Genomic DNA, 26662 nt, shown 5'->3' on the forward strand with positions numbered 1-26662 from the left:
TCTTGGGAAAAAAGAAACAAAAGAAAGTAAAAATAAAGTAATAGAAAAGCCACATAAAGATGGAAAATACATAGAGGATCTGGATACTATATGCCATATTGTTGTCTTTAAATTGTTTGATTGCCAAGGAAAGACTTACTGCTGCTAAAATACATTTGATTATAAATGCTGCTAAATTAATCCAACTTATACATTTTAAAAATGCTTTGATTTCAAAATTTAAGTCTAATGACAGACTACTTGGAAATAGAATTTCTGCTTGTGTTTCCACAGAAAATGGAAAGCTGTGGATTCCTTCCAGACTAATATGGTTTGATCAAGCAAGACCCCCTGAAGCTGAGATGATACAGCCTTACAGACTACAAAAACAAGGACTTGGTCAGATTTCTATGTTTTATCATGATCCCCATGGTATATGAACATCACCCCCAATCAGCAGGAAACAGTTTAGAAAGAACGATGCCCAAATCCCCAAATATTGTTTATAAATGTTTGTTTTCATTTAAATGGGGTTGGTTATAAGTGATAATGAGCATAGTCAATCTCTTTTTAAAGAAAAGAAAAAGGAATAGGATAGAGGAATGAATACTTTGCATTGGTATGGATTTTCATTTATTGATACAACTTTAAGGTCAATTTTGTGACAGGTATATGTCTCCTCTTGTTTAGGTATTGTGTTTATACAGATCTTTTACCTATAATAGTCAGAATTTATAATTAGGTTAGTTAGGTCTTCTAGATATACACAGATGTATTTGAGATGGATAAGTATTCTTCAAACCTTTCAAAGACCTACAGAAATATGGCATTTAAATGGTTTAGGGTTTTTCTTGGCAGTGAGACACAACTGCTCCTGGCACACCAATTACGTCAGAAAGGAGGATGAAGAAACTTGTTATGGAGTTTGCTTTAAACATGGCAAGATTAGCCATTTGAGCAAGAAACTGCTCTTGCCTGGACTGTTTGTTGCTGTATATGTAGGACCCACAAGAAAGTGACTGCTGAACTTACAAAACAAGACAGTACTGAAGGGTTCCTGTTGAAATGGAGAAGTGTGCCAGACACACTGTGGCCTATGAGCTGAAGATGGATGCCCCAACGTTACAGAGGAACTTTGGGTGACTGTCCAGGTAGCAAGATGTCTCTGTCAATTCTAGAGTTTATATATTATCCTTCTGTGGTCTTTGATAGAGTTGAAGACAGATAGTTATGGTTATAGTTTTCTTCAGTTATTATAAAAGATAAGTTATCCTTCTTTTTATTTAGACAGAAAAGAGGAAATGATGGGGAAAGTACTTCTGTCTATGTTTATCTTATTGATTGTTGAATAAAATACTGTTTGGCCAATGACAGCAAGTTAGACAGGACTAGGAGTCAAGGAGGATTCTGGGAAATGTAGTATAGAAGTGGTGATCCAGGCAAGGAGACTCATATTTAGCAAGGAAAACAGGAAGTATCTGTCTTTCCCCTTTGCCTCCTCCAGCGGCGGGATGTGAGCCACTGGCAAGAGAGGGTGCCAGCGAAAGGCATCCTCTATAAGATAAGTCTTATAAAATATATAGATTTATGATAATTGAGACTAAGTTAACAGATGAGATTCCTAGTCATTGGCCAAGCAGCATTGTACCTAACACAAATCTCTCTGTGCATTAATTTGCGCCCTAACTCGGGCAGGCGGCTGGCGTAGAGCGGCAGGGCTCCACAGCTTTGGCGGAAAGATTTATCGTAACAGCCAACCAATGCTCTTAAGTACTAAATCTATGAAAATGGTAGAATTACTGCAGAATGTGTTGTAGAGATTAACAGCATTAAACGTCTAGTCTCATCCCCTGATGTTTTTAACAATACTCTTTTGGAGAATTGCTGTGAGAGAATGCAGAGCAACTGCCTTGTGTCAATGCCCTGAATGTAATACCTCACTCCATGTCCATTATTACCATAATATTATAGGGAGCAGGCTAAAGCACCTTGCGCTAAGTTTTGCACGAATAATAAAAGACCCAAAGACTGATATGGGGTTCAACCTGAAGATCAGGGAAGCCAAAGAGCCGGCCACTAGCTCTCACCTCAAGCTCAGGCTGAAAGGACTGATCCATGAACAACTTCTTCACCAAGCCTCAAACTGCTGTCTCTCCTCAGCGTGACTGGGGAGAATTTTGAGGCTGCAATGTCTTGCTATCCTCAGGTTGGCTGGAGAATGAATCTCTCCTATCTTCAGTGTGCCTGGAGAATGAATGCCTCCTACTCAATACTGAAGACCCTGCTTCTATCTTTTATGCACACATAGTGCTGAGATTAGAGGTAGTGATCTGTTACTCTTTTGGACTGATTCAATCTCATTTATACCTGGGTGGACTTGAACTCAGAGAGATGCCTCTACCTCTGAATCCTGAGTCTTAAGATTAAAGGTGTGTACCATCTCCTAGCTTCTGACTGTTGGGATTAAAGGTGTGTGCCTAGCTTGTGGCTGACTTTATTTACTGAATCCTCAGGCAAATTTTTAAAAATTATAAATAATACCACCACAGCTAAGTACTGTCATTTTGACTTTAGACTCCCTTTTACCTATAGGCTGAAACAAAGTTCAGGTTCTCAGGCATTAGGGAGCTGAGAACCTTTCAATGGCTAACCAACCTCCTCTTTAGATGATAGAAATAGCTTGTTATGCCCCTTAGTTCTCTAAAACATCGTGGCTGTTCCTGATAGCAAACAACAAATGAATCTGATTGGTTGGACTGAAAAGCTTACATTTTATGTCAGTTGACAATGATGGAACACTTAGGGAAAGTCCCTAATCTTTGAACCTTGATTAGTAAAAATTGTACCTGTAACTTGGCACAGGTGTGTTTATGTTTTTATGCTTATGAAACTGGCTTTCTGCCCCTGCTCAGGACTGACAGGAAAAGCAAGGCTCCGGAGTCCTTGTCCTACGGCCCTGATCAATCAGTGACTTCACTTATGTGGTGATATTAAAGTCTTTGGAACCATAAGTGTTGTCTCACTCCTTCCTTGGGGCACACAAGGAACAGGGTATACCATTTGGAGGTTCCACTGAACTGCCCTATTGAGGAATGGCATTGAGATCACCCCATAGGCAGAGTTAGGAAGCCCTCTGGAGGCGGGTAAGGTTTTGGTGTCAAGGGTTAGCACTCAGTAAAGAGGCTGGACTCAGCATTAGTTGCATCCAGGGAAGAAATAGGATGCCTCTCTTACCTCAGGAAGTTCCTGGCATGGGAACCAGGTGTCCAAGATCAAGTGGGACAGAAGTCCTGACAGTGTCTTTTTATAGGCTGATATCTTGTCCATCTTATTGTTGTCTGGTCGTTCCGAATTTTTGTCCACCGTCAGTTTGTGTCTGTAGTTTTGTTTAGTTGCTTGTATTGAGGTGGGGTGGGGGTGGCTCTTTTACAAAAACTGACAAGCTAGCACGCTGCACCCACAGCTCCTCTAAGCCAAGTGCTGCCACTGCCACCACCCAGTTTCACTGCCATGAGGGCCAGCCTTCAGCAGCTCAGGGATTAAGGGGGAAGCCATGGAGTTGCCAAACTTGACTTTTCTATCTAAAGGAGTAAAACTTAATTCTCTGGGGTCAGCAAGGAAGGCTAAACTTAATTCTCTGGGGCTGGTGAATAAAGGAAAACACACACACACACACACACACACACACACACACACACACACACACACACACCCCTTTAGGGTCTCCCCATCATCTTCTCTCTGTGTTCTTTATTTCTTTTCTCACCTCTATCCAGATGTATCCCTTCTGTCTTTTTTGATGTCTTCACTCTAATTAACTTTATTTTTTTCCTTACAACTTATATACCCAGCAAAAATTACAACCTGGATACATTGTCTTTTAAGTAAAAGATTCCAATGAATACAAGTAAAGAAACATGTTCTCCATATCCCTTACATGATTAAACATTTTATGTATTACAGGTGAAAAGCAAGTTGTCCTAATTACCCACACACATTCATTCCCAAACAACTTGTGACAGATTACGAGTATAAGCAAGGAAAGCATTTTTCAAAGCCATTTCTTTTGCTGGAAGGCTGCATTTTGCAGTTACAAGGAAAGGACCAATCATTTTATTATTTATCTCTAAAGGTCCTCTTAGAAGAATCACAAATCGAAACTTTCGTGTATGAAAAACAATCAGTCATCTCTACTTTAAATCTTCAGGATGCACACTCATCATCACCAGTTTTTCTATCAGGAAGCTAAGATCAGTAATGGGTACAAGAAATTAATCCTGGCCTTTGGTCACCAACCCATCTTAGCAAAAAAGGCACACCAGCCATTATTAGCCAGGCTACCATTGTTCCTACTTCCTGACCTCAGTGAGTCCCTCACTCAGCTATTAAAAGTATGCCTTTGAATTGCCTTCCAAGATTTTATTTTAACCTCAAAACCATTAACAAAAACAATTTAATCTAACCTCAAGTCATATTTAAAGCTTCGTTTTAGGTATGACGCACACCAAAATCTGTGTACACATCTCAAAACATTAAGACTAAAAGAATTTGAGCTGGCTGGCCTTCTGGGACTCAGTGCATGTTTAAATCATTAACCTAAGCCACGGTGTATATGGCTCCTCAAGAGAAACTTGCGTGGCTTTTCCTTGTTCTTATTTTCTATCCTCTGCAACCCCTGCTTTGTCAGGGGTGGGGACAACACCATATCTTGCTTTTACATACATTAGTTTTCCCACTAAGCTAACATCCATAAAAATATCTTACTATAGTTATTAAAGAACCTCAATCACCAAAATCTTTTTAAAATAGCACTATTTTTGTATAAAATCATTCCTTCAGTTACACAGTACAACTTAGGAAGAAATTATCTTCATAATAATTAATCCACGGTGGAAATGCTCAGTTGAACAGGATATTTCCACGAGGCAATTATGCTACAGTAAAGGCAGTGGGAATCTCCCCACACCCATTCACATCATGCCAGATCCCAGAGAAAAATGGCAGTGACAAACATGTAAAGGCACATCAGTAACAAGAGACATTCTGGGGCTGAAGCCCTCAGGGCCTTGCTTATCTGAGATTCACCCATCAGAGCTTTGCTTTCTGGTGGACCAACCCCCAAACTTCAGTTGCCATCTGCTGCTCCTCTGACATGGCCACCAGCAACTGAGAAAGACCAGAGTCACAACTGAAATAATTCAATGATGGAGGGTGGGTACTGCAAACAGCACTTGGGCTGGTGGGTAGCTTTCTTGGTTCCCTTGAAAATTAGATCTGCAGGTAGCTAGATTTTAAAATTACAAGCTGAGGAAATAAGGAAAGTTTTGGCTGTCTGTTTTGAATGCATGAATGTGATCACTGCAAGTTTATTTCTGACTGGCCTTAAATGTATGAGTTTACTATGTTCTGTGTGTCTTGGTTACAGCTCAGCTGTCACTGTTGCAGCCAGCTGCCTGAACTCAGAATTTGTCCCTGGGTTTTCTGGACACTGAAACTAATGTAACAGGGATCCAGATGTTAATATGGTATGAATAATATTAAAGTTTTATGCTATTGTACTTTATTGAAAGACTGGCTGTGGGACTGGGTTATGGCCCACTCTTTTTCAGAACCAAACATGCTTTTAAAATCTATGTCCTGGGTCAAAAACTGGTGGATGGGAAGAAAAGAGCAGAACAGCTAAAAACAGTTAACCAGAACAACTTATAAATTACTGAAGATGGCTAAAAATCTGTAATATTTATAAAAGAAGGAAAATTAACTCAAAAGGGCTAATACTCAGAAGGCTGTTTAGGTAACAATAAAACAAAGACCTAATCCATCAAGGTCTATAGTTCTGGGCAAACATTCAAAGGCACTAACCTTCCTTTTTTAACAACTTTAGCTCTATTTCTGATTAGGTCTTTTTGTCAACTGAAATATGTCAACCTGAAACATAGTTTTATGCTTAGAGGCTCACACTGAGAAAGGGTCAAGATGACACTGTAATCTCAGATACTCTGTATAGTCACTGAACAACTAAACTTAGGGCCACACTACTAAGCTGCAGACACTGGGATATTCCTATCTCATGATACAGTAACACTGTGACCTTAAACAGTCTGGTAGAGAACTTGGAGCTGTTTCTCAATGTAGGTTCATGACCCTTTGTGGTCAAAAGAATTTTTTTTACAGGAGTAGCCTAAGGTGACCTGCATGTCTTGCATTTGTGTAATACTGCATCACAAAAAAGTTAAAAATCATTGACTTAAGAATGTCTCTCCTTACTTAAGGTTTATTCAAACTAACAAAGACTGCTTTAAAGAATGTATGTCTAAGTGTTGTCTCTCTCCTTCCTTATGACCCACATGGACAGGGTGCAGCAATATGAATAAAATGATAAAGAACCCTGTTTAGAGAAGGAAGCAGTCAAAACTAAAATTCAGGAGTAGTCTTGGATGCCAAAGCTCTTTCTGCTCCAGTCTCCCATTCTGTGAGTGAAGAGTAGGAGATGATCCAAGTAGGAAAGGAGGAAGGGTACAAGATGACTCTTTCGCTAGCACAGGATCATAATGTTTTTTGATAACTATTGACATCATACCTTGGTCTTTCAATCATTCACACATTCAGCAAATATTTGAAGTTATAAAATAACCACAAAGTAGGTAAAAGTTCAGAATGGAATGAAAATATTTGCATGTCCCCTCTTTATTTAGTTTTGACAAGAGTTTAGGATTTTCGAAGGAAAGAAAATAGATGGGTAATGTAATTCATGTCATATAACAGGGGAAGACAAAGCAGGAGTGTGTTCCAGAAATCATTTGGATAGGTGAGGGACCAGGTTAGGGGCAAACAGGTTTTCCTGAAAGGCTGACTAGCTGGATTCCTATAATCTCTTGTTGAAAAGTCTTTTGTGTATGACTCTCTGGATTCTTCATAACTTGAGTTGATTCAGGGAAAATAAGCGTAATCAAAATAAGGATAAGGACCCCAAAGAAGGGCTCATCTCCACCCTTTATATACTTTGTTTCTTTTTTAACTTTAGCATTTTAAAAACTATTTTTCATTTAATTTTTTAATACAATATATTTTGATTATATAATTTTCCTTTTCCCCAACTTCCCCAGGTCCTCCCCACCTTTTCACCCACCCAACTTCATGTTAACAGCTAGGCTCACAACCCAAACATCTCCTTAGCTTAAATATAATCTCCATAAATTTTGTAACACAAAAAATAAATGATCCAGAGACTGATATTGGGGTTCAATTCAAGCTGAATATCAGAAAAAGCAAAGTAGAAGGCCACTAACTGTCACCTCTAGCTCAGGCTGAAAGGGCTGATCCATGCTTCAGTTCTTCATCAAGTCTCAAATTGTTGCTTCTCCTCATTGTGGTTTAAGAATGAAAAGCCTTTCTGAGATCTTGCTTCTGTCTCATATATTTCCCTAATGTTGGTATTAAAGGTGTGAGCTATAATTCTCTTCTAGACTGATTCCCTCCTGTGTATAACTGGGTGCCCTTGAACTCAGAGAGATCCATCTACTTCTTAATCCTGAGTCCTAGGATTAAAGGTGTGTACCACCACCTCTTAGCTTCTGGCTGCTGGGATTAAAGGTGTGTGCCTGGTTTCTATGGCCTGTGTCTCACTTGGCTTTCTGAATCGTCAGGCAAATTTTAACAATCATAAATAATGTATCAGCATTGTTCAGTTGATGGACTAATAATTCTTCAAGACCTCATTTTTCTATTTCTGCTTTATTAATCCTGAGCAGACATTTAATTTTTCTGGCAAGTTATAACATGTATCATTGCACTGATTTCTTTTTTAGAATTTACCTAATCTGAGCACAAGAAACAGGTCATAATTAGTAAATAACTGAGTAGCTGATTGGAATTTTCAATATTTAGAAAAGGTATTATTATATTACCCAATCAAGATACTGAGGCACAGAAAGACTGTGTAGCAGGCTACACGTGTGGTAGGCAAACGTAGGTCATGAGACTCCTGAATGCAGCTGTAGTGTTCCACCCATTGGCACACTATCCCAGACCATAACTAGAGGGGTTGGGAACAGCTCTAGGTAAAAATGTAAGAAACGCTGGATTGGAGTCCAGGTGCAAGGGGATCTATGTGTAGAAACTCTCAGCAACTGTATTTAACAGAACACACCAATTTGCATCTTGCTATCATGTTTTCTTTAATTTTAGAAACAATCTTATATAACAATCCCCATTCTGTTGCCCTCCCATCCTCCCATGCCCCCTAATGCTAACCCTTGCTATCACTTTCACCTTGATGTTACAAAATAGTACGAGCAGCTACATATCTTAAATGTTTTGTAAATTAGAATATCAATCTCTGAATATCAAGGCTAATTATGTCTACTCTATAACTCTACCTCATCAACTATTATATTAAATAACACAAAATAGGTGTTCAATTAATATTTGTGAGCAGTAGAGAGACAGGAAAGTGGGTGGACACATAGCTATTACCAAGATAATTTGCTAAGGCTTTGTTTTCACTGTTTTCCAAGGTAAAGTTTCAGGTTAATAAACTTTAGACTCTGAGGTCAATCCCTGTCTGTCACTTCCATTCTCCCTCCCACAAATAGGTGGACCAAATTTCTCAGAACTTAAATGTGGGTGTTCTAAATATTTAGTGACACCAGTGATCCAGAAGGGACTTACCATGGGTTTCTCTGTGTTTAGCCTCACCAGAAACTTGGGTGGTGTCTCTGGGTTCTTCCAAGTGGTCTTCGTGGTCAGTCTATTTCTGGTGCTTTTCAAGGCAGTCCGATTCTACTTAAGAAGGCAGTGGCTGCTCAAGACCCTGCAGAAGTTTCCATCCACGCCTTCCCATTGGCTTTGGGGGCACCAACTGAAGGTAGGAATAAAGGTGGGGGTGGAAGAACATGAGAATCTGGAGCTCTGATAGTTTAGTATCAGTCCATGAGGCAGTTTGCTGTGTGATAAGCATGTGGTTTCTGAAGAACACTGAGTTTACTTCAAGAGTGAGTTTCCCTTACCATAGGGAGTACACATCTTTTAAAGAAAATTCATGTTGATAATAGACTTAAATCTCAGTATATACAAGAGCATGGGAACACAGCCTATCTTGAGGGAATGGGTGAGTGATATCATGTACAGAGAACAGCTATCTAGGTTTTTCAAGACTTAGAGAACTTTTAGACATGGTGATTTGGGGGCTATGTTATACATTAGTTTCCCCTGAGATTAAAACTGCCCATTGTGGAGGGAAACTTGTGATTACAATACAAGGTGCCCTAAAGAGAGACAAAACATCCTATTCAGTAATGAAGCCCCATACACAACTGGAAATTCTATGGGGAGGTAAAACATTCCATACTGCAGAATAGCTCATTAACCAGGGAGCAAATAATTCAAAGACTTCATGAAATCTCTGAAACTGGCTGGATTCACTAGCTTCCTCCATCTCCAAGTGTGTACAAGCAGTAAGCATTGGCTAACTGTGCTACTAGGCCTCACTGGAATGCAGTTTGGTAAGGAGCTGCATGAAGAGGCTCTCAGTGAGCATCACACACTAGACACATCTAAGAATAGATAAATTTAGAGCTCCTACAGAATGCTGAGGCTCTTAACCCTATAGCTTCTCTAAAAAGCATTAACTCCATCTAATAAGGTTTCAGGATCTGTCCAGGGCAAGTTCTTGGACATGAAAAGTCCTGGATGAAAGAAAAGGTGATTTGCCAAACTGACACAAATTTCTTTGTCTGAACATTCCAGAGCTACATTCCTGTGATGGTTCAGCGGCTCCCATACCACACAGCATACTAGATGTTAAAGAACAATTTCATTAATTTGTCTTTACTTTGGTGTCTGTTCCTAAAGGACAAGGAACTCGAGCAGATTCTTATCTGGGTAGAGGAATTCCCAAGTGCCTGCTTACAGTGGCTCTCAGGGAGCAAGGCACGAGTCTTGCTCTATGACGCTGACTATGTGAAGATGATTCTGGGGAGATCAGGTGAGAGTCCAGCTTCACTGCAGCTGTAGCATGTCTGCCATCCAAACTTCATGCCCCAAGTCCTTGAAATTTTAGAAAAGAGTGACCTTTCAGCCATCAATGCCTAAATACTACCATTCTCTCTGTCAAGAGACCAACATATGACTAGCAATAGTTACATAGTTCTAAACACTTAAAATAGCTGCACAGGGCTGAAGTTCCTTTTTTCCCTTATTTTTGTCTTTAAAAATTGAATTGATGTGTTTTACAAATTTCCCTATGGGTGAAGAACAAATTTTATATCCAGAGACTTGGATGTGAAACCTCTAATTGTTTACTTAACTGGATCATAGGATTACTAAGCCATAGCCAATTACAGAAAAAAAAAAACAAAAAAAAAACATGCCTTTTAGTTATTCTTTGGCTTTGAGAGGTTTTTGTATTTAACTTCATAATGACAGGCACATTCAGATACTGGTACAATGAAGTCTCTCTTCCTAACCCCAGATAACTGGCAAGAGAAAGACAGAAAGGAATGGGAGGCAGTGAGAGGTGACAGGGAACAAACTGTCAGCAGGAATCCACCAAGAACTAATGACATGGTTGGTAAAACAGCTCAGCTGGTCAAGGAGTTTGCTGTCAGAGGCTGATGATCTGAAAATGGGATGAACCAACTCCACAGATGTATTCTGAACTCCACACAAACACTGGAGCAGGTATACACGCATGCGCACACATACATACACACACACACAAATAAGTTTTAAAATTCTGAAAAACTAAAGAATTCATAAAAAGCTTGCAGTTTGAACACCCTCTCATTTATCCAGTCCTCAAAATCTGTGTTACTTTTCAGATCCAAAGGCTTCTGGAATTTATGGACTCTTTGCTCCCTGGATTGGTAGGTATATGAAAATAAACAATGTGTTTTCCTGACTACTCTTTGGAAAACAGAGAACAACAGGTGCCTGGTCACAAGTATGAGGATCTATCCCTAAACAAGGCTTTATTTCTCTGCTTCTAGTCAGTCCTTAGTCCTTATTCCATCTCAATGAATTCAACTAAATGATCTCAGGGGTAGCCTTGATTCCACTTCTATCAGACACATTCACATACCAGTCTCTGGCCCAGGTTACGGTTTGCTTCTGTTGAATGGGAAGAAGTGGTTCCAGCACCGGCGGATGTTGACCCCAGCTTTCCATTATGACATCCTCAAACCCTATGTCAGAATCATGGCGGACTCTGTCAATACAATGCTAGTGAGTTGCTATGTTTCTTTCTTATTTCATATAGTCACTCACAATGACCCCACTCTCAAGCCAATTCCATACAGCCACATAGACTAATAACTCATGTTATTGCTGTAAGTAAGTGTCCCACAAATGCATACATTGGAGAGCTCCAAATCATCAAGATGGAGCCACACTCTTCAGAAAGCATTGTGGTAAGTGTGTATGAGTATTTACCACAGTGGATAAGACACCATATAGTAGAGACTCCTTGTCTCTGACTGGATTAGACAGTAGTAGCTTCAAGATCTTATAAGACAAGAATGTCTTGGACTCCAGGGCTTCTGTGTGGTCTCCAGTGACCCCCAAGAAAAACAGATACAAGGTCCACATCCTCACATTCACCCCTGACACAGCATCACCTTCTAGTAGGCCCTGATTTCTGGCCTCACTGTATTCAGCACACTTTTGATAAATGAAATAGAATTAAAGCAACTAATAGCACTCCCAAGGCTTGTTCATTCAGGCTCCCAGCTTTTTTCCCTTCACATGCTTTATTTCTATTTGGTGTTTACACTCATCTTTCAAGTCTAGTTCACTCTCAGGTTTGCAATGGGGCCATTTTCACAAATTGAAAGATGATACTTGTTTCTAAAAACATACAAGCAATATTGGACACCATAAGAAAATACATTGTGTTGTTAAATGGTTTGGAATAAGAGGGCCTCAGATTACAAACATTTGCTTCATGCTTTTAATTTGCTATTAGCATATGATCTTAATGGCAAAGGACTCCAGACTGATTATCCATAGATAAATAGAAAATTCTTAGTCTACACACAGGTATTCTGAATAAAATAAGAAATTGTCTCATTCTCACCACAGGACAGATGGGAGAAGCTTGATGGTGAGAACTGCCCTCTGGAGATCTTTCACTATATCTCTTCAATGACACTGGACACTGTTATGAAGTGTGCTTTCAGTCACCAGGGCAGTGTCCAACTGGATGAGTGAGTAACACCTTCAAGTTTAGTCTTTGGTCTTACCAATCTATAAGGGCTTAGGAAGAGGTAAGAGGGACAGCGAAAACAGTTGCCTCCACAGAAAGCAAGATTCTGACCCAGCCCTTGGCCAAGCTCTATTTTCAAACCAGCCCCAACAAGATACAATAGAACCTAAAAAAGTGTGGAAGCTCATTTTCTAAAGTCTCAAGGATTCGAAACCCTATAAGACAGAAATGATGTGTACCTTCATGTTGTGTTCCCACAGTTGAAACAATATTTATAGGGCCCACTCTATTCATGGATCAGACACTCCAATAACCAGTACATTTTATCTCTTGTCCTCAGAAATTCCAGGTCCTACACTAAGGCTGTTGAGGATCTGAACAGCCTTGCTTTCTTTCGAATGAGGAGTGCCTTCTATGAGAATAACACCATCTATAAAATGTCCTCTGATGGCCGTTGGTTCTACCGTGCCTGCCAGCTTGCTCATGAGCACACAGGTTTGCCTTCCCACCTCCTTCTTCCTTTATCAGGCTCATCCTTAAGATATGATCTTACATCTCAGACATAGTAAATTTACCAGAAGCCTCTGTAGGACCTGAGACACCCATGTTAGTTACTACTAAGATACACATTTTGGAATCTAGGATGCTAACACATGAGGTACACTACAAGAATTACCAGTTTCATTACATGCATTTCATTACAAACTGCATGAGATCCATATAATAGCCTTTAACATGGCTCTGTGGCCCATGATCCATTGGAGGCTTGAGGTATATGTGATTGTGCAGACTTCAAATCATGGCCAAACTCCCACCTGAGCATGCTCCATAGAACACACATATTGAACTGAGGGATCCTGTGAATTACAGCAGCTCTGGGATCTGTCTGACAAATGCTATCATGGGGTAGATGGAGTGATCAAGATGAGGAAGGCTCAGCTGCAGAATGAGGAAGAGCTGGAGAGGGTCAAGAAGAAGAGGCGCTTGGATTTCCTGGACATCCTCTTGTTTGCCAAAGTGAGTGGGGTTCATGGCTGAGGTTTGGCTCAGAAGCACAGCTTAGATACAAACTTTGCTCTCTTTCCTGTGCATTCACTCAGATGGAGGATGGGAGCAGCTTGTCTGATGAGGACCTGCGTGCAGAGGTGGATACATTCATGTTTGAAGGTCATGATACCACAGCCAGTGGAATATCCTGGATTTTCTATGCTCTGGCCACACACCCTGAATACCAGCAGAGATGCAGGGAAGAGGTGCAGAGCATCCTGGGAGATGGAACCTCTGTCACCTGGTGAGAAGAATTCAAGATGAAGGAGACCCTGCCTTCTTGTACAAGAGATCTTGTTTTGTAAATTGTTTTTTCTTTATTCTTTTCTCAGATAATACATCCTGACTGCAGCCTCCCCTCCTTTCCTGTTTCCAATCCCCTGCCCACCTCCTCTCCCTTAGGCCCAATGATCCTCCATTGCCCTTCAGAAAAGAGCAGGACTCCCAGTGATATCAATCAAACACTACATAACAAGATGCAATAAGAGTAGCCACAAACCCTCATATCAAATCTGGACCAGACAGCCCAGTGGAAGGAAAAGGGTCTCAAGAGTAGGCAAAAAAGTCAGACACACCTGGTTCCATTCCCCCTGTTAGGAGTCTGAAAAAACCCTAAGGTAAACAACCACAGCATGTATGTAGAGGGCTTAGCACAGACCCATGTAGGCTTTATGGTTGCTGCTTCAGTCTTTGTGAGCCCCTATGAGTCCTGCTTAGTTGATTCTATGGGCCATGTTCTTGTGCTGTCCTTGACCCATCTGGCTTCTAAAATCTTTCCTCCCCATCTTCTCAGGGTATTCTTAGTTCTACCTAGTGTTTGGTGTAGGTCTTTTTATTTTCTTCATTTAAAAATATTTTAGAAACAATCTTATTTTCCATATCAATCCCCCATTCCCTTGACCTCCCATCCTCCCATGATCCCACCGACCCCCTCCATAACCCACCCCACCCACTCCCTAAGTATAGTGAGGCCTTCCATGGGGGGGAATCATCAAAATATGTCACATCATTTGCGGGAGGGCTTAGGCCCTTTTTGTGTATCTGGGCTGCAATAGTATCCCTCCATAGGGAATGGGCTTCCAAAGCCCATTTGTACACTAGGGATAAATACTGTCTCCACTGTTAGAGGTTCCATAGACTTCCCAGGCCTCCCAACTGGCACCCACATTCAGAGGGCATGGTTTGGTCCAATGCTGGTAGCCCGGCTTACAGCTGTTGTCTCTGTGCTTTCACTAGGTCAGGTAAACTGTTTCTTTGGGTCTCCAGCACTGTCTTGGCTCCTTTGCTCATCCCCCCTCCCTCTCTAAAACTGGATTCCGGGAGTATGGCTCAATGGTTCTGCTTCCATCAGCTACCAGATGAAGGCTCTAGGTGGTAATTAAGGTAGTCATCAATCTCATTGTAGGGCATAAAAGACAGACTCTCCATACTACCTAGATTCTTATTTGGGGCCATCCTTGTGGATCTCTGAACATTTCCCTAGTTCAAGATTTCTCTTTAATCCTATACTGGCTCCCTCTATTAAAGTATCTCTCTTGTTGCCCTCTTCTATTCCTCCCCTTTCTCAGTCTTCCTGATCCCTCTTGTTCTCCTCCCCTCTCCTCTTCTCCCCTTCTCCTTTTTCTACCTCCCACCCTTCCTCCCCAATGCTCCCAATTTTCTCAGGGGTTCTTGTTCCTTTCCCCTTCTTTGGGGAAGCATGTGTTTCACTTTTAGGGTCCTCCTTGTTTCCTAGTTTCTCTGGTGGTGTGGATTGTAGGCTGGTAGTCCTTTGCTCTATGTCTAAAATCCATTTATGAGTGAGTACATGCCATGCTTGTCTTTCTGTGATTGGGTTACCTCACTCAGGATGTTTTTTTTTTCCTGTTCCATCCATTTGCCTGCAAATTTCAAGATTTCATTTTTTCAGCTGAGTAATATTCCATTGTGTAAATGTACCACACTTTGCATTGCATTCTTTGGTTAAGTGGCATCTAGGTTGTTTCCAGGTTCTGGTTCTTAGAAGCAACGCTGCTATGAACACAGTTGAACATAGTCCTTGTTGTATGAATGTTCATTCATTGGGTATATGCCCAAGAGAGGAATTGCTGGATCTTGAGGTACACTGATTCTCATTATCCTGAGAAACCACCATACTGATTTACAAAATGGCCACACAAGTTTGCACTACCATCAGTAATGGAGGTGTGTTCCTCTTTGTCTATCTCCTCTCCAGCATAGACTGTCATTTGAGTTTTTTTATTTTACCCATTCTGGCCAGTGAAAGTACCTCACAGTTGTTTTGATTTGCATTCCCCTGATGGCTAATGATTTTGAGCACTTTTTTAAGTGTCTTTCAGCCATTCCTTTATTGAGAATTCTCTAGTTCTGTCTCCACTTTTTTTGTACCCCACTTTTTTTTTGGTTTTTTGAGACAGGGTTTCTCTGTGGCTTTGGAGGCTGTCCTGGAACTAGCTCTTGTAGACCAGGTTGGTCTCAAACTCAAAGAGATCCACCTGCCTCTGCCTCCCTAGTGCTGGGATTAAAGGTGTGCTCCACCAACGCCCAGCTTGTACCCCACTTTTTAATTGGATTGTTTGGTGTTTTGGTGGATAGCTTCTTGAGTTGATTGTATATTTTGGAAATCAGCCCTCTTTCAGATGTGGGATTGGTGAATATATTTTCCCATTCTGTGGGCTGCCATTTTGTCTTATTGACTGTATCCTTTGCCTTACAGAAGCTTCTCAGTTTTAGGAGGTCCATTTATTAATTGTCCATCTCAGTGTCTGTCCTACTGGTGTTATGTTTGTGATGTGGTCTCCTCTACCAATTCATTCTAGGATACCTCCCACTTTCTCTTCTAAGAGGTTCAGTGTGGATGGATTTATGTTGAGGTCTTTGATCCATTTGGACTTAAGTTTTGTGCATGGTGACAGATACAGATTTATCTGCAATCTTCTACATGTCAGCATCTAGTTATGCTAGCACCATTTGTTGAAGATGTTTTCTTTTTTTCATTGTATAATTTTAGCTTCTTTGTCCAAAATCAGGTGGTGGTAGGTTTGTGGGTTAATATCAGGGTCTTCAATTAGATTGCATTGTTTTATCTGTCTGTTTTTGTGCTAATACCAAGCTGTTTTTATTACTATAGCTTTATAGTAGAGCTTGAAGTCAGGGATGGTGATGCATACAGAAATTCCTTTATTGTACAGGGTTGTTGTCCTGGGTTTCTTTGTTTTTCCATATAATGTCAAGCATTGTTTTTTCAAGGTTTGTGAAGAATTGTGTTCGGATTTTGATGGGGATTGCATTGAATCTGTAGATTGCTTTTGGCAAGATTTCATTTTTACTATGTTGATCCTACCTATCCAAGAGCATAGGGAATCTTTCCATTTTCTGTTATCATTAATTTCTTTCTTTGAAGACTGAAAGTTCTTGCTATACAGGTCTTTCACTTGTTTGGTTAACATTACCAGAAGATATTTTATGCTGCTTGTGGCTATTGTAAAGGGTGATGTTTCTCTGATTTCTTTTTCAGCCCATTTATAGTCTATATATCATGTAGAGCTACTGACTTTTTTTTTTTTTGAGTTAATCTTGTGCCCTGCCGCTTTGCTGAAGGTGTTTATCAGTTGTAGGAGGTCCCTGGTGAAGTTTTTTCAGGTCACTTATTTAAACTCTCATATCATGTACAAATCAAGTGAATGTTTGACTTCTTTCTTTCCAGTTTGATTCCCTTAGTTTCCTTTTGCTGTCTTACTGCTCTAGCTAGAACTTCAAGTACAATATTGAAGAGGTATGGAGAGAGTGGACAGCCTTGTCTTGTTTCTGATTTTAGTGGAATCATGTTGAGTTTCTCCCCATTAATTTGATGTTGGTTGTTGGTTTGCTGTATATTGCTTTTATTATGTTTAGGTATGTTCCTGTTATCCCTGATCTCTCCAAGACCTTTATCATGAAGGGGTGTTGGATTTTTCTCAAAGGTTTTGTCGGTATCTAGTGAGATGATTATGTGGCTTTTCTTTTGCAGTTTGTTAATATGGTGAATTACATTGATTGATTTTTCCTATGTTGAACCATCCCTGCATCCCTGGGATGAAGCCTACTTGATCATGTTGGATGATTTCTCTGATGTGTTCTTGGATTTGATTTGCCAGTATTTTATGGAGTACTTTCACATCAATGGTCACGAGGGATATTGGTCTGTATTTCTCTTTCTTAGATGAGTCTTTGTGTGGCTTGGGTACCAAGGTGATTGTAGCCACATAAAAAGAGTTTGACAATGAACATTCTGCTTCTATTGCGTGGAACACTTTGTGAGCATTGGTATTAGCTTTACTTTGAATTTCTTGTAGAATTCTGCATGAAACCATCTGGCCCTGGGCTTTTTTTGGTTGGGAGACTTTTGATGACTGCTTCTATTTCATTAGGGGTTGTAGGTCTATTTAAGTTGCTTATCTGTTTTTGATTTAATTTTGGTGATATATATCCAGGAAATTGTCCATTTCCATTAATTTTCAAATTTTTGGAGGGCATAGGAAGGGCCAAAATTCAGGTGGAGGGAGGAGGATGGAGGTCTTAGAGGGGCCAAGACTGAGGTATGGCCAGACTCTGGGTGGTTCGTCCTACTGGGGTGGGTCCACTATGAGCAGAGCAGACCTAGCAAGTTCCAACAGGAGGATTGAGGGAGTTTGGACTGAGCAGAGCCCACATTCACCTCAAGCAGAGGACTGAGGGCATGGGGGGCAAGCTGGCTGTGGGTCTTTATATCTGTTCCATCAGCTTCTGGAAGAAGCCTCTCTGGTGATGACGGGGCTACACACTGATCTACATGAATAGCAGAATATCATCAGGAATCATTTCACTGACTTTTTTTGTGAATCATCATCTTTTGTTCTACCCTAGGTTTCTGAGTCTTAAAGCTTCCTGATCCTGGCTATCCAGGCTCCCTGTAGTAATGTGAGCTTCAAGGTAGACCAGTCATTAGGTGGACACCCCCAAAAGCTCTAAACCACCATTGTCCTATTGCACCTTGCAGGCAGGACAAGTTGTGGGTCATGGGTTTTGTGGTTGTGTTGATGTCCCAATCCCACCACTGGGATCTTGCCTGGTTACAGAAGATGGGCAATTTAGACTTTATGGTCTTTCTCTGTCCCTTCCTCACCACCTGATCCTCCTGTTCCCAATCCCACCTGCCTCCAGTCTACCCACAAAATACATTCTATTTCCCCTTCACAGGGAGATCCACATGTCCATCCTAGACCTCTCTTCTTTAACTAACTTCTCTGGGTCTGTGGATTATAGTGTGATTATCCTTTACTTAACAGCTAATATCCACTTATAAGTTAGTATATTCCATGTTTGTCTTCCTGGGTCTGGGTTGCCATGCCCAGGATTATTTTTTCTGGTCTTCCCAGCTCTATGTGTTTTTTCAGAATGGGTTTTATTTCAGGGATCACCTGGACCAGATGCCCTACACTACCATGTGCATCAAGGAGGCCCTGAGGCTCTACCCACCAGTACCAATTGTTAGTCGAGAGCTCAACACACCTATCACCTTCCCAGATGGACGCTCCTTACCTAAAGGTAACAATAGCCAGTCACCTAATTCCTCATGTGTGTTTCTGTTGTCTCAGTACATTGGATCCTTATTTTGAAGTTGAAGTGAGGTCATAACATTGAAAGTGAAGAAGTCTTCTGGAAGAAATGCCACCCTCTAGTTAAATGTCATTCTCAGCCTTGAAATTTCAATCACTCAAGATATTCAGGGTTGAAAAAGAATGACACAAGACTTGTGGTGATATAGTTTTGTTCATGAGTAAAAGCAAATGAAAAAGATAATGGAATCCTATGTGTGGGTGTAATCTCTCTCATTTTCTCAGGACAATTTGAGTTGATGAAAGAGAGGAGGTGATGGTATGTTTTGAGCTCCTTGTCTCCATAGGAAAACACATATTAGTGAACTCATCAATGGATATGATCCCACCTCTGCCACATCCTAGCAGTGTAAACATAAGAAAGATAACAGGCCTCATTGAGAATTTAGTTTTCATAAGAAAAATGGGCATAAAACAGTGGTTTTGGGATGGTGGGGAGGGCCTTGTGTGTATTATTTGAGATACTATATGTTCTTCAATTGTAGGTGTGAGACATTTGATGAATATGTGCTGTCACCTCACTTACTAGAAGCAGGAGACTCTCAATATTTCACTGCTGTCAGCCATCACTGGGTCCATGGTTTTCTAGCATGCTTCACTAATCTCCCTATCCCCAAAAGGATCATTAACTCTAAGTGATGACTCCTTATATGCAGGCCAATTGTGCATGCCAGTCTCTTATTGAGTATGAGTTTAGAGCCCTATTTATTTGGCTTAATTATATTTCACTCAATATCTTCTCCCTTCACAGGTATCACAGTTGCAATCTCCATTTATGGTCTTCACCATAATCCAAGTTTATGGCCAAATCCTAAGGTACGAATGCCCTGAGAAAAGACAAGAGCTACTCAATTGCAACTTTAGACATCCTGTCTCCTTTTGCATTGGAAATGGTCTTGACTGCCATCCATGCCAGCCCTTGTGCTCTCTCTGCAGGAGTTTGACCCATCTAGATTTGCACCAGATTCTTCTCGGCACAGCTATGCTTTCCTGCCCTTCTCAGGAGGAGCAAGGTGATGGGAAAGGGTTGGGGAAGGGAGTCTCTGGTACATATTAATATTTTATATTTCTGATTGCTTATGTCTGGGCTACTTGTGTGGATCTCTGTCAATATATGGGCCAAAAGAAAGATGGCAATTCAGTATACTACAGAGGTTTTTAACCCACTGTCCTGTGGCAACTCAAACATTTGTATAGAAGATTAGTGTATTTTGGTATTGTCACAAATTCTGACCTTTATATTTTAGAATTATATTTCTTATACAAACTAAACCAGAACTTTTAGTTTTCACTCATGCAACAATCATTGACAGTTTATTACATATCCCTTGCTGTCCTATGATCTGAAGTGTGGTGAACCCTTGAAAAAAGCACCAATGATGCCTTTGTCCTGGAGGAGATGAACAGCCACAGAGGAGATGGAGCTGGCTGGCTCTTGGTTTGTTCCTTTGGATGTGATAGTGAGGGTAAAAAGAAGCACTACAGGCAACATCAGCAGCATGCATTGAAACAGGAAATGGGACTAGACAGATAAGAGGTGGTGACTCAACAATCCTACACTAAGTTAGATTATGCCTGGGGCATCTGGATGCTGTTCTACCTGATGGAGTGCATAGGAGGAAGTGTGTGGAGAACAAAAGACTAAGATAGCAAAGAAAATGCAAATAAGAGCTTTTCTGGAGTCAGGTTAGATGACTACAGATGATGGTAGTCTGAGGGATTGATTGATGAGCCTGACAACTGAGTTAGAGGAAGATGGAGGGACAGCTTGAAGAGTCTCAGTCAGATGCATTTGCCAGAAGCTCGTACTACTATTATTTGACTCCCATTCTAGGATGAATTCGTTTTATGCATAGACGATAATCCTCAGATGAGTTGGCTACTCTGCCTTATATTGTCCCTAATAGGGTATTCATAGTGGAGAGCCAGAAACTGTTAGTGGAGAGAATTGGCAAACTAATGATCGCCTCATTAAATAATTCATGTGCTTGGACTGTATTGCCACAATGCTGGCACTGTTCAGATGACATTTCACATATCCACAAGCAGGACTAGGGTCAGAGGTACCCTAGAGGAGTGAGAGAGTTTGTCATATGTCAGGAGCCTATGAACAAAGATAAGGGATTCAGGTGTTTGTGTGATTTCAAAGCAAGGGAAATATTTAGGTATGTGACCTATAAGGAAAATGATTAGGCTGATATGATGAATGGGAACCCTAAAACCTTTCAGGACTGAGGTTCAAGGACCAATGCTCACTGTACTCAGAACATGTCTGAGGGCACAACTCACTCTATGTCTCTGCTTGGTTCAGGAATTGCATTGGGAAACAGTTTGCTATGAATGAGCTGAAGGTGGCCGTGGCCCTGACTCTGCTCCGCTTTGAGCTGTTGCCTGATCCCACCAGGGTCCCAGTACTCATACAAAGACTTGTTTTGAAGTCCAAGGATGGGATTTATCTTCGTCTCAAGAAGCTAAGATAATTCTGTTGGAGAAAAGGACAGCTCTGGGGGTCTCCTGTCTGCAGTACTTTCTCTTGTCACCTGCTTTTGTCCTGGACTTGTCTGTATTTCTTTTGCTTCCTCTCTGACCCTCATTCCACGACTGACTGTAAAGTTTCCCATTGTCCCATCTTTCTGTCCTTTCTCTAACTCTCCTCAGACTCCTTCCCTGATTCTGTGTATACCTCTCTCCCACCTGGCTGTGTCTCTGACTCAGCACATAACCCATGAACACCTGCCTGTCCTCAGTTTACCCTTTCTAACCATCAATATAACAGAAGAAGAGATACTTTAAAGGGAGACACTCTTGCCTATCCCTTTGGCTATGGGACTCTTGAGATAATGGACACTATGAATTAAATTGCCTTTAAGAATCTGTGCCAGCCAGAAGAGAAACTTGACTCAAGGAAGATACTCTACATATTCTTTCTGTCCCATGACAAAGTTAACATATTCAGATTTCTTGGCATTTGCTTCATGCACCAAGCTATACATAAATCAATTTTACTTCATCTACTTCTGTTTTCTATTTTTTAAAGATAAAGGCATGAACCTAAGTATCCCAAAGTGGCTTTGGCAAGCCAGCCATTAGAGTATCTTGTCACTGTCTGTTCCCTACCATTAGAGTGTGGTAGAATTCTCAGCTCCTCAGAGGTTTGTATTTGCCTTTTGATCCTTGGGGCTTTCTGTCTTTAAATTTAGACTGATGATTTGGTGAAGCTAAAGAGATTTCTGATTGTTTTTATTCATCTCTTTAAATTTATTTTACATACCAACCACAGGTTCCCCTTCCTCCTCTCCTCCAGTTCCTTACCTGTACCTCCCTCCTACCCTCCCCAACCATTCCTCCTCTGTCTCCATTCATATAGGGTAAGGCCTCCAATGGGAGTAAACAAAGCATGACATATCAAGTTGAGGCAAGAAAAAGCTCCTCCCCCATTTGTCACGGCTGAATAAGGCATCCCACCACAGGGAATAGGTTCCAAAGAGCCAGCTCATACATCAGAGACAGGTCCTGGTCCCACCCCTATGGTCCCCAGAAAAGACCAAGCTACACATCTGTAACCCAGATGCAGAGGGCCTAGGATGGTCCTATGCCGGCACCCTAGCTGTTAATCCAGAGCTCCCATAAGCTCAGGACAACTGTCTGCTCATGTATTCCATCCACCCTCTCTTCAACTGGGCTCCTGGTGCTTGGCCCACAGGTTGGATGTGTATCTCTGCATCTGCTTTCATCAGGTACTGGACGAAGGCTCTATAATAACAATCAGGGTAGTCACCAATCTGATTATAGGCAAAGACTGGTTCAGGTACCCTCTCCACTATTGCTAGGAGTCTTAGCTGGGGTCATCTTTATGGGGTCCTGGGACACTCCCTGGCACCAGGTTTCTCCATAACCCCATAATGGCCCTCCTCTATCAAGATATCTCTTTATTAATCTCTCCATTCTGCTACCCAACTTGATTATCCTACTCCCTTACGTTCCAACCCCCATTTTCTTCCCTGTAGTCCCCCTTGACTCCAGTTTACCCAGGACATCTTATCTATTTCCTCTTCCCAGGTAGACTCATGTGTCCCTGTTAGGATCCTCCTTGTTAACTAGCTTTTCTGAGGCTGAGGTATCACCATACCAGACTTTGAGCTTTAGTATAGAACTACAGTAATAAAAACAATTTAGCATTGGAATAAAAACAGACACATGAATCAATGGATTCTAATTGAAGAGCTGATATAAATCTACACACCTATGAATACATGATATTTGACAAAGAAGTCAAAAGTATACAATAGGGAAAAAAGCATCTTCAACAAATGGTGCTGGCATTACTGGATGGTGGCATGTAGAAAAATGCAAACAGATTCATATCTATCACCCTGCATAAAACTCAAGTCTGAGTGGATCAATGACCTCAACATAAATCCAGTTACACTTAACCTGATAGAAGAGAAAGTGTGAAGTAGCCTTGACCACATTGGCACAAGAGACTACTTCCAGTAGGACAGACAATGAGACTGACAATAAATGGTACCTCCTGAAACTGAAAAGCTTCTATAAAGCAAAGGATTATGTCAACAAGATGAATGGCAGCCTACAAAATTGGAAAAGATGTTCACCAACCCCACATCTGACAGAGAACTGATACCTCAAGAAACTAGACACCAAAATATTAAATAATCCTATTTAAAATGGGATACAGATTTAAACAGAGAATTCTCACCAGAAGAATCTCAAATGCCCAGGACACACTGAAAGAAGTGTTCAAAATCTTAGCTAATAGGAAAAGGCAAATCAAAATGACTTTGAGATACCATCTTACACCTGTTAGAAGGGTCAAATAAAAACACTAATGACAGCCTATGTTGGAGAGGATGTGGAGTAAGGGAACATTCCTCCACTGCTGGTGGGAGTGCAAATTTGTACAGCCACTTTGAAAATCAGTATGGTGGTTTCTCAGAAAATTGAGAATTGATCTACCTCAAGACCACACAATACCATTCTTGGGATATACTCAAAAGATTCTTGTACCATTAATAATAAAGACCCAGATATAGATATTGGGGTTCAAGCTTTAAGCTGAATATCAGAGAAGAAAGAAGCCAAGCCAGCTCATTTTAACTCTAGCAAGCTGAAATAGCAATACTGTCTCCATGAATCCTCAGAGGCAAAAGCTCTGAGTTTCTGACTACTCCTACCTTATATTCCTTTCTCTGCCCAGCCATATCGCTCCTGTCTCTACTTCCCTAGTGCTGGGATTAAAGGCATGAGATTCTACTTGCTGGGATCAAAGGCATGAACTCTGCTACTCGTCAGTCTTGTGTAGGTGAAGGTGGCCCTGAACTAACAGAGATCCTTCTGCCTGTCTCCTGAGTCCTAGCATTAAAGGTGTGTGCCACTACTTCCAGGCTCAATGGCTTACTAAGATGGCTGTTGGGATTAAAGCTGTGTACACCACTGCCTGTCTCTGTGGCTTTGGCTCACTATCCTTTCTGTACCCTCAGATACGCTTTAGTAAACCATAAATAATATATCACCACAGATGCCCAATCATACCACAAGGATACTTGCTCAACTATATTCATAGCAGCATTATTCATTATAGCCTGAACCTGGAAACAACCTAAATCCCCAACAACTAAAGAATGAATAAAGAAAATGAGGTATATCTACACAATGAAGTATTACTCAGCAGGGAAAAAAACAGTGAAATCATGAAATTTGCAGGAAAATGGATGGAAAAAGAAAAAAACTCATCCTGAGTGAGGTAATCCAGACACAGAAAGATAAACCTGGTACGCACTCACTCATATTTGGAGTTTTCTTATTTTATCATGGTCTTATTTGTTTAGAGTATTCTAGTTATTCAGTTCTTGGATTTGGAGAATTCCTGTTAAACTCTCATGATCTAGACCTGGATTCTTGGTGATATTGGCACCAACTATAAAGGAGACCATCTATGCACTCACACAAGAGCACCCAAATTCATAAAACACTACTACAGCCCAAATCACATATTGACTCTTATACAGTGATATGAGTGACTTCAATACCCCACTCATATCAGCAGACAGGTCATGCAGACAAAAACTAAATTCTAGAGCTAATGATCTCATAAGCCAAATAGACCTAACAGGTATTTTCAGAACAGTTTTGCCAAACAAAAGAATAGACCTTTTTCTCAACACCTCATGGAACAGTCTCCAAAACTTATCACATACTTGGACAGAAAACAAGTCTCAACGATTAAAACTAGATATCAACAACAGGAAACCTAAAAACTCATGGAAACTGAAGCTGGGCAGTAGTAGCACTTGACTTTGATTCCAGCACTCAGAGGCAGAGGCAGGAGGATCTCTGTGTGAGCCCAGCCCTGTCTACAAAGCTACACAGAGAAATCCTGTCTCAAAAAACCAAAACAAAAACAAAAATGCCCCATGGAAACTGAACATTCCATTACTGAATGAAAAATGAGTCAAGACAGAAATCAAGAAGGAAAATAAAAACCTTCTATAATTGAATGAAAATAATAGCAACATATTCAAATTCATGCAACACAATGAAGGTAGTTGTTAGAGGCAAATTCATACCACATAAATATATTGGACAGATCTCATATTAGTAACTTAAGAACACACATGAAAACTAGGGAACAGAAAGAAAAATAACGGGTCAAGACCGAAATACAGACCAATTTCTCTTATAAACTTACATGCAAAAATTCTCAGTAAAATACTTGCAAACCAAATCCAAGAACACAAAAATGATTATCTACCATGATCAAGAAGGCAGCCACAGGGATGGTTCAAAATATATAATTCAATAAATGTAATCCACCATATAAACACTATGGGAAAAAAGCAACACATGATCATCTCACTAGCTGAAGTGAAGTCTTTCATCAAAAACCAACACCCCTTTCTGACAAAGTCCTGGGGAGACAGGGATACAAAGCACATACATCAGCATAATAAAAGAAATCTACAGAAAGCTCACACCCAACATCAACCTAAATGGACAGAAACTCAAAGCATTCTTGTGAGCCACCGGCAAGGAGGGACGTCAATAAGGCGCCTGATAAGATAAGTCTTATAAAATATATAGATTTATGATAATTAAGACTGAGCCAACAGATGAGAATCCTAGTCATTGGCCAAGCAGCTTTGAACCTAATACAAGTTTCTGTGTATTCATTTGGGCCTAACTCGGACAGGCAGCTGGCATAAAGCTCACATGTGGTGGTGGGGCTCAGGTGGCTTTTGGCGGAAAGTTTTATCATAACACATTCTCATTAGAATCTAGACAAGGTTGTCTACTCTCTCCATACTAATTCAATATTTTACTTGAAAGCTGCAGCAATAAGACAACTGAAGGAGATCAAAGGGATACTAATAGGAAAGTAAGAAGTCAAAGTAAGTTTATTTACATATGACATGATAGTATACATGAGTGATGCTAAAAATTCTCAGCTTCATATGGAAATGCACACATACAGGCACACACACACACACACACAGAGAGAGAGAGAGAGAGAGAGAGAGAGAGAGAGAGAGAGAGAGAGAGAGAGAGAGAGAGAGAGAGAGAGAGATGATCAAACAATAACAACAACAGCAAACCAGAACAGAATAATATTGTGTGGGAATCAAGATTTGATAGACTCAATACAGGTTAAGTGAACTTTATTTGGGGAGAAGTTACTTACACAAGAAGCAGGCAAATGTCGAAAGTTCCCTCTCCAAGGATCCACCCAGGCTGTCCTCTGTGACCTGGCTGGAAGCACAAGAGATTGTCACCTGTTCCGATC

General features: G+C 40.7%; 1 protein-coding gene across 9 annotated transcripts; it reads left to right on the forward strand.

Moving 5' to 3' along the window:
* The first annotated feature begins 119 nt into the window (after positions 1-119).
* Positions 120-22107, forward strand: LOC100768211 (cytochrome P450 4A14). Of its 9 annotated transcripts, none has more exons than XM_027402501.2 (15): positions 120-378; positions 1951-2408; positions 5405-5504; positions 8671-8845; positions 9832-9964; positions 10800-10844; positions 11075-11202; positions 12058-12182; positions 12522-12676; positions 13092-13198; positions 13282-13472; positions 18660-18793; positions 19616-19680; positions 19801-19877; positions 21176-22107. In XM_027402501.2, the coding sequence occupies exons 3-15, from the start codon at positions 5494-5496 to the stop codon at positions 21342-21344; spliced, it is 1515 nt and encodes a 504-aa protein (XP_027258302.1). In that variant the 5' UTR covers positions 120-378; positions 1951-2408; positions 5405-5493; the 3' UTR covers positions 21345-22107. The 9 variants fall into 9 exon arrangements, with proteins under 9 accessions (XP_027258302.1, XP_035295599.1, XP_035295601.1 ...); XM_035439708.1 differs by lacking the exon at positions 120-378 and adding an exon at positions 1112-1130; XM_035439710.1 differs by lacking the exon at positions 120-378 and adding an exon at positions 7446-7529 and having other exon boundaries at positions 1606-2408.
* Positions 22108-26662: the final 4555 nt, after the last annotated feature.

This window comes from Cricetulus griseus, chromosome 2, assembly GCF_003668045.3.
Source record: "Cricetulus griseus strain 17A/GY chromosome 2, alternate assembly CriGri-PICRH-1.0, whole genome shotgun sequence".
NCBI lineage: Eukaryota > Metazoa > Chordata > Mammalia > Rodentia > Cricetidae > Cricetulus > Cricetulus griseus.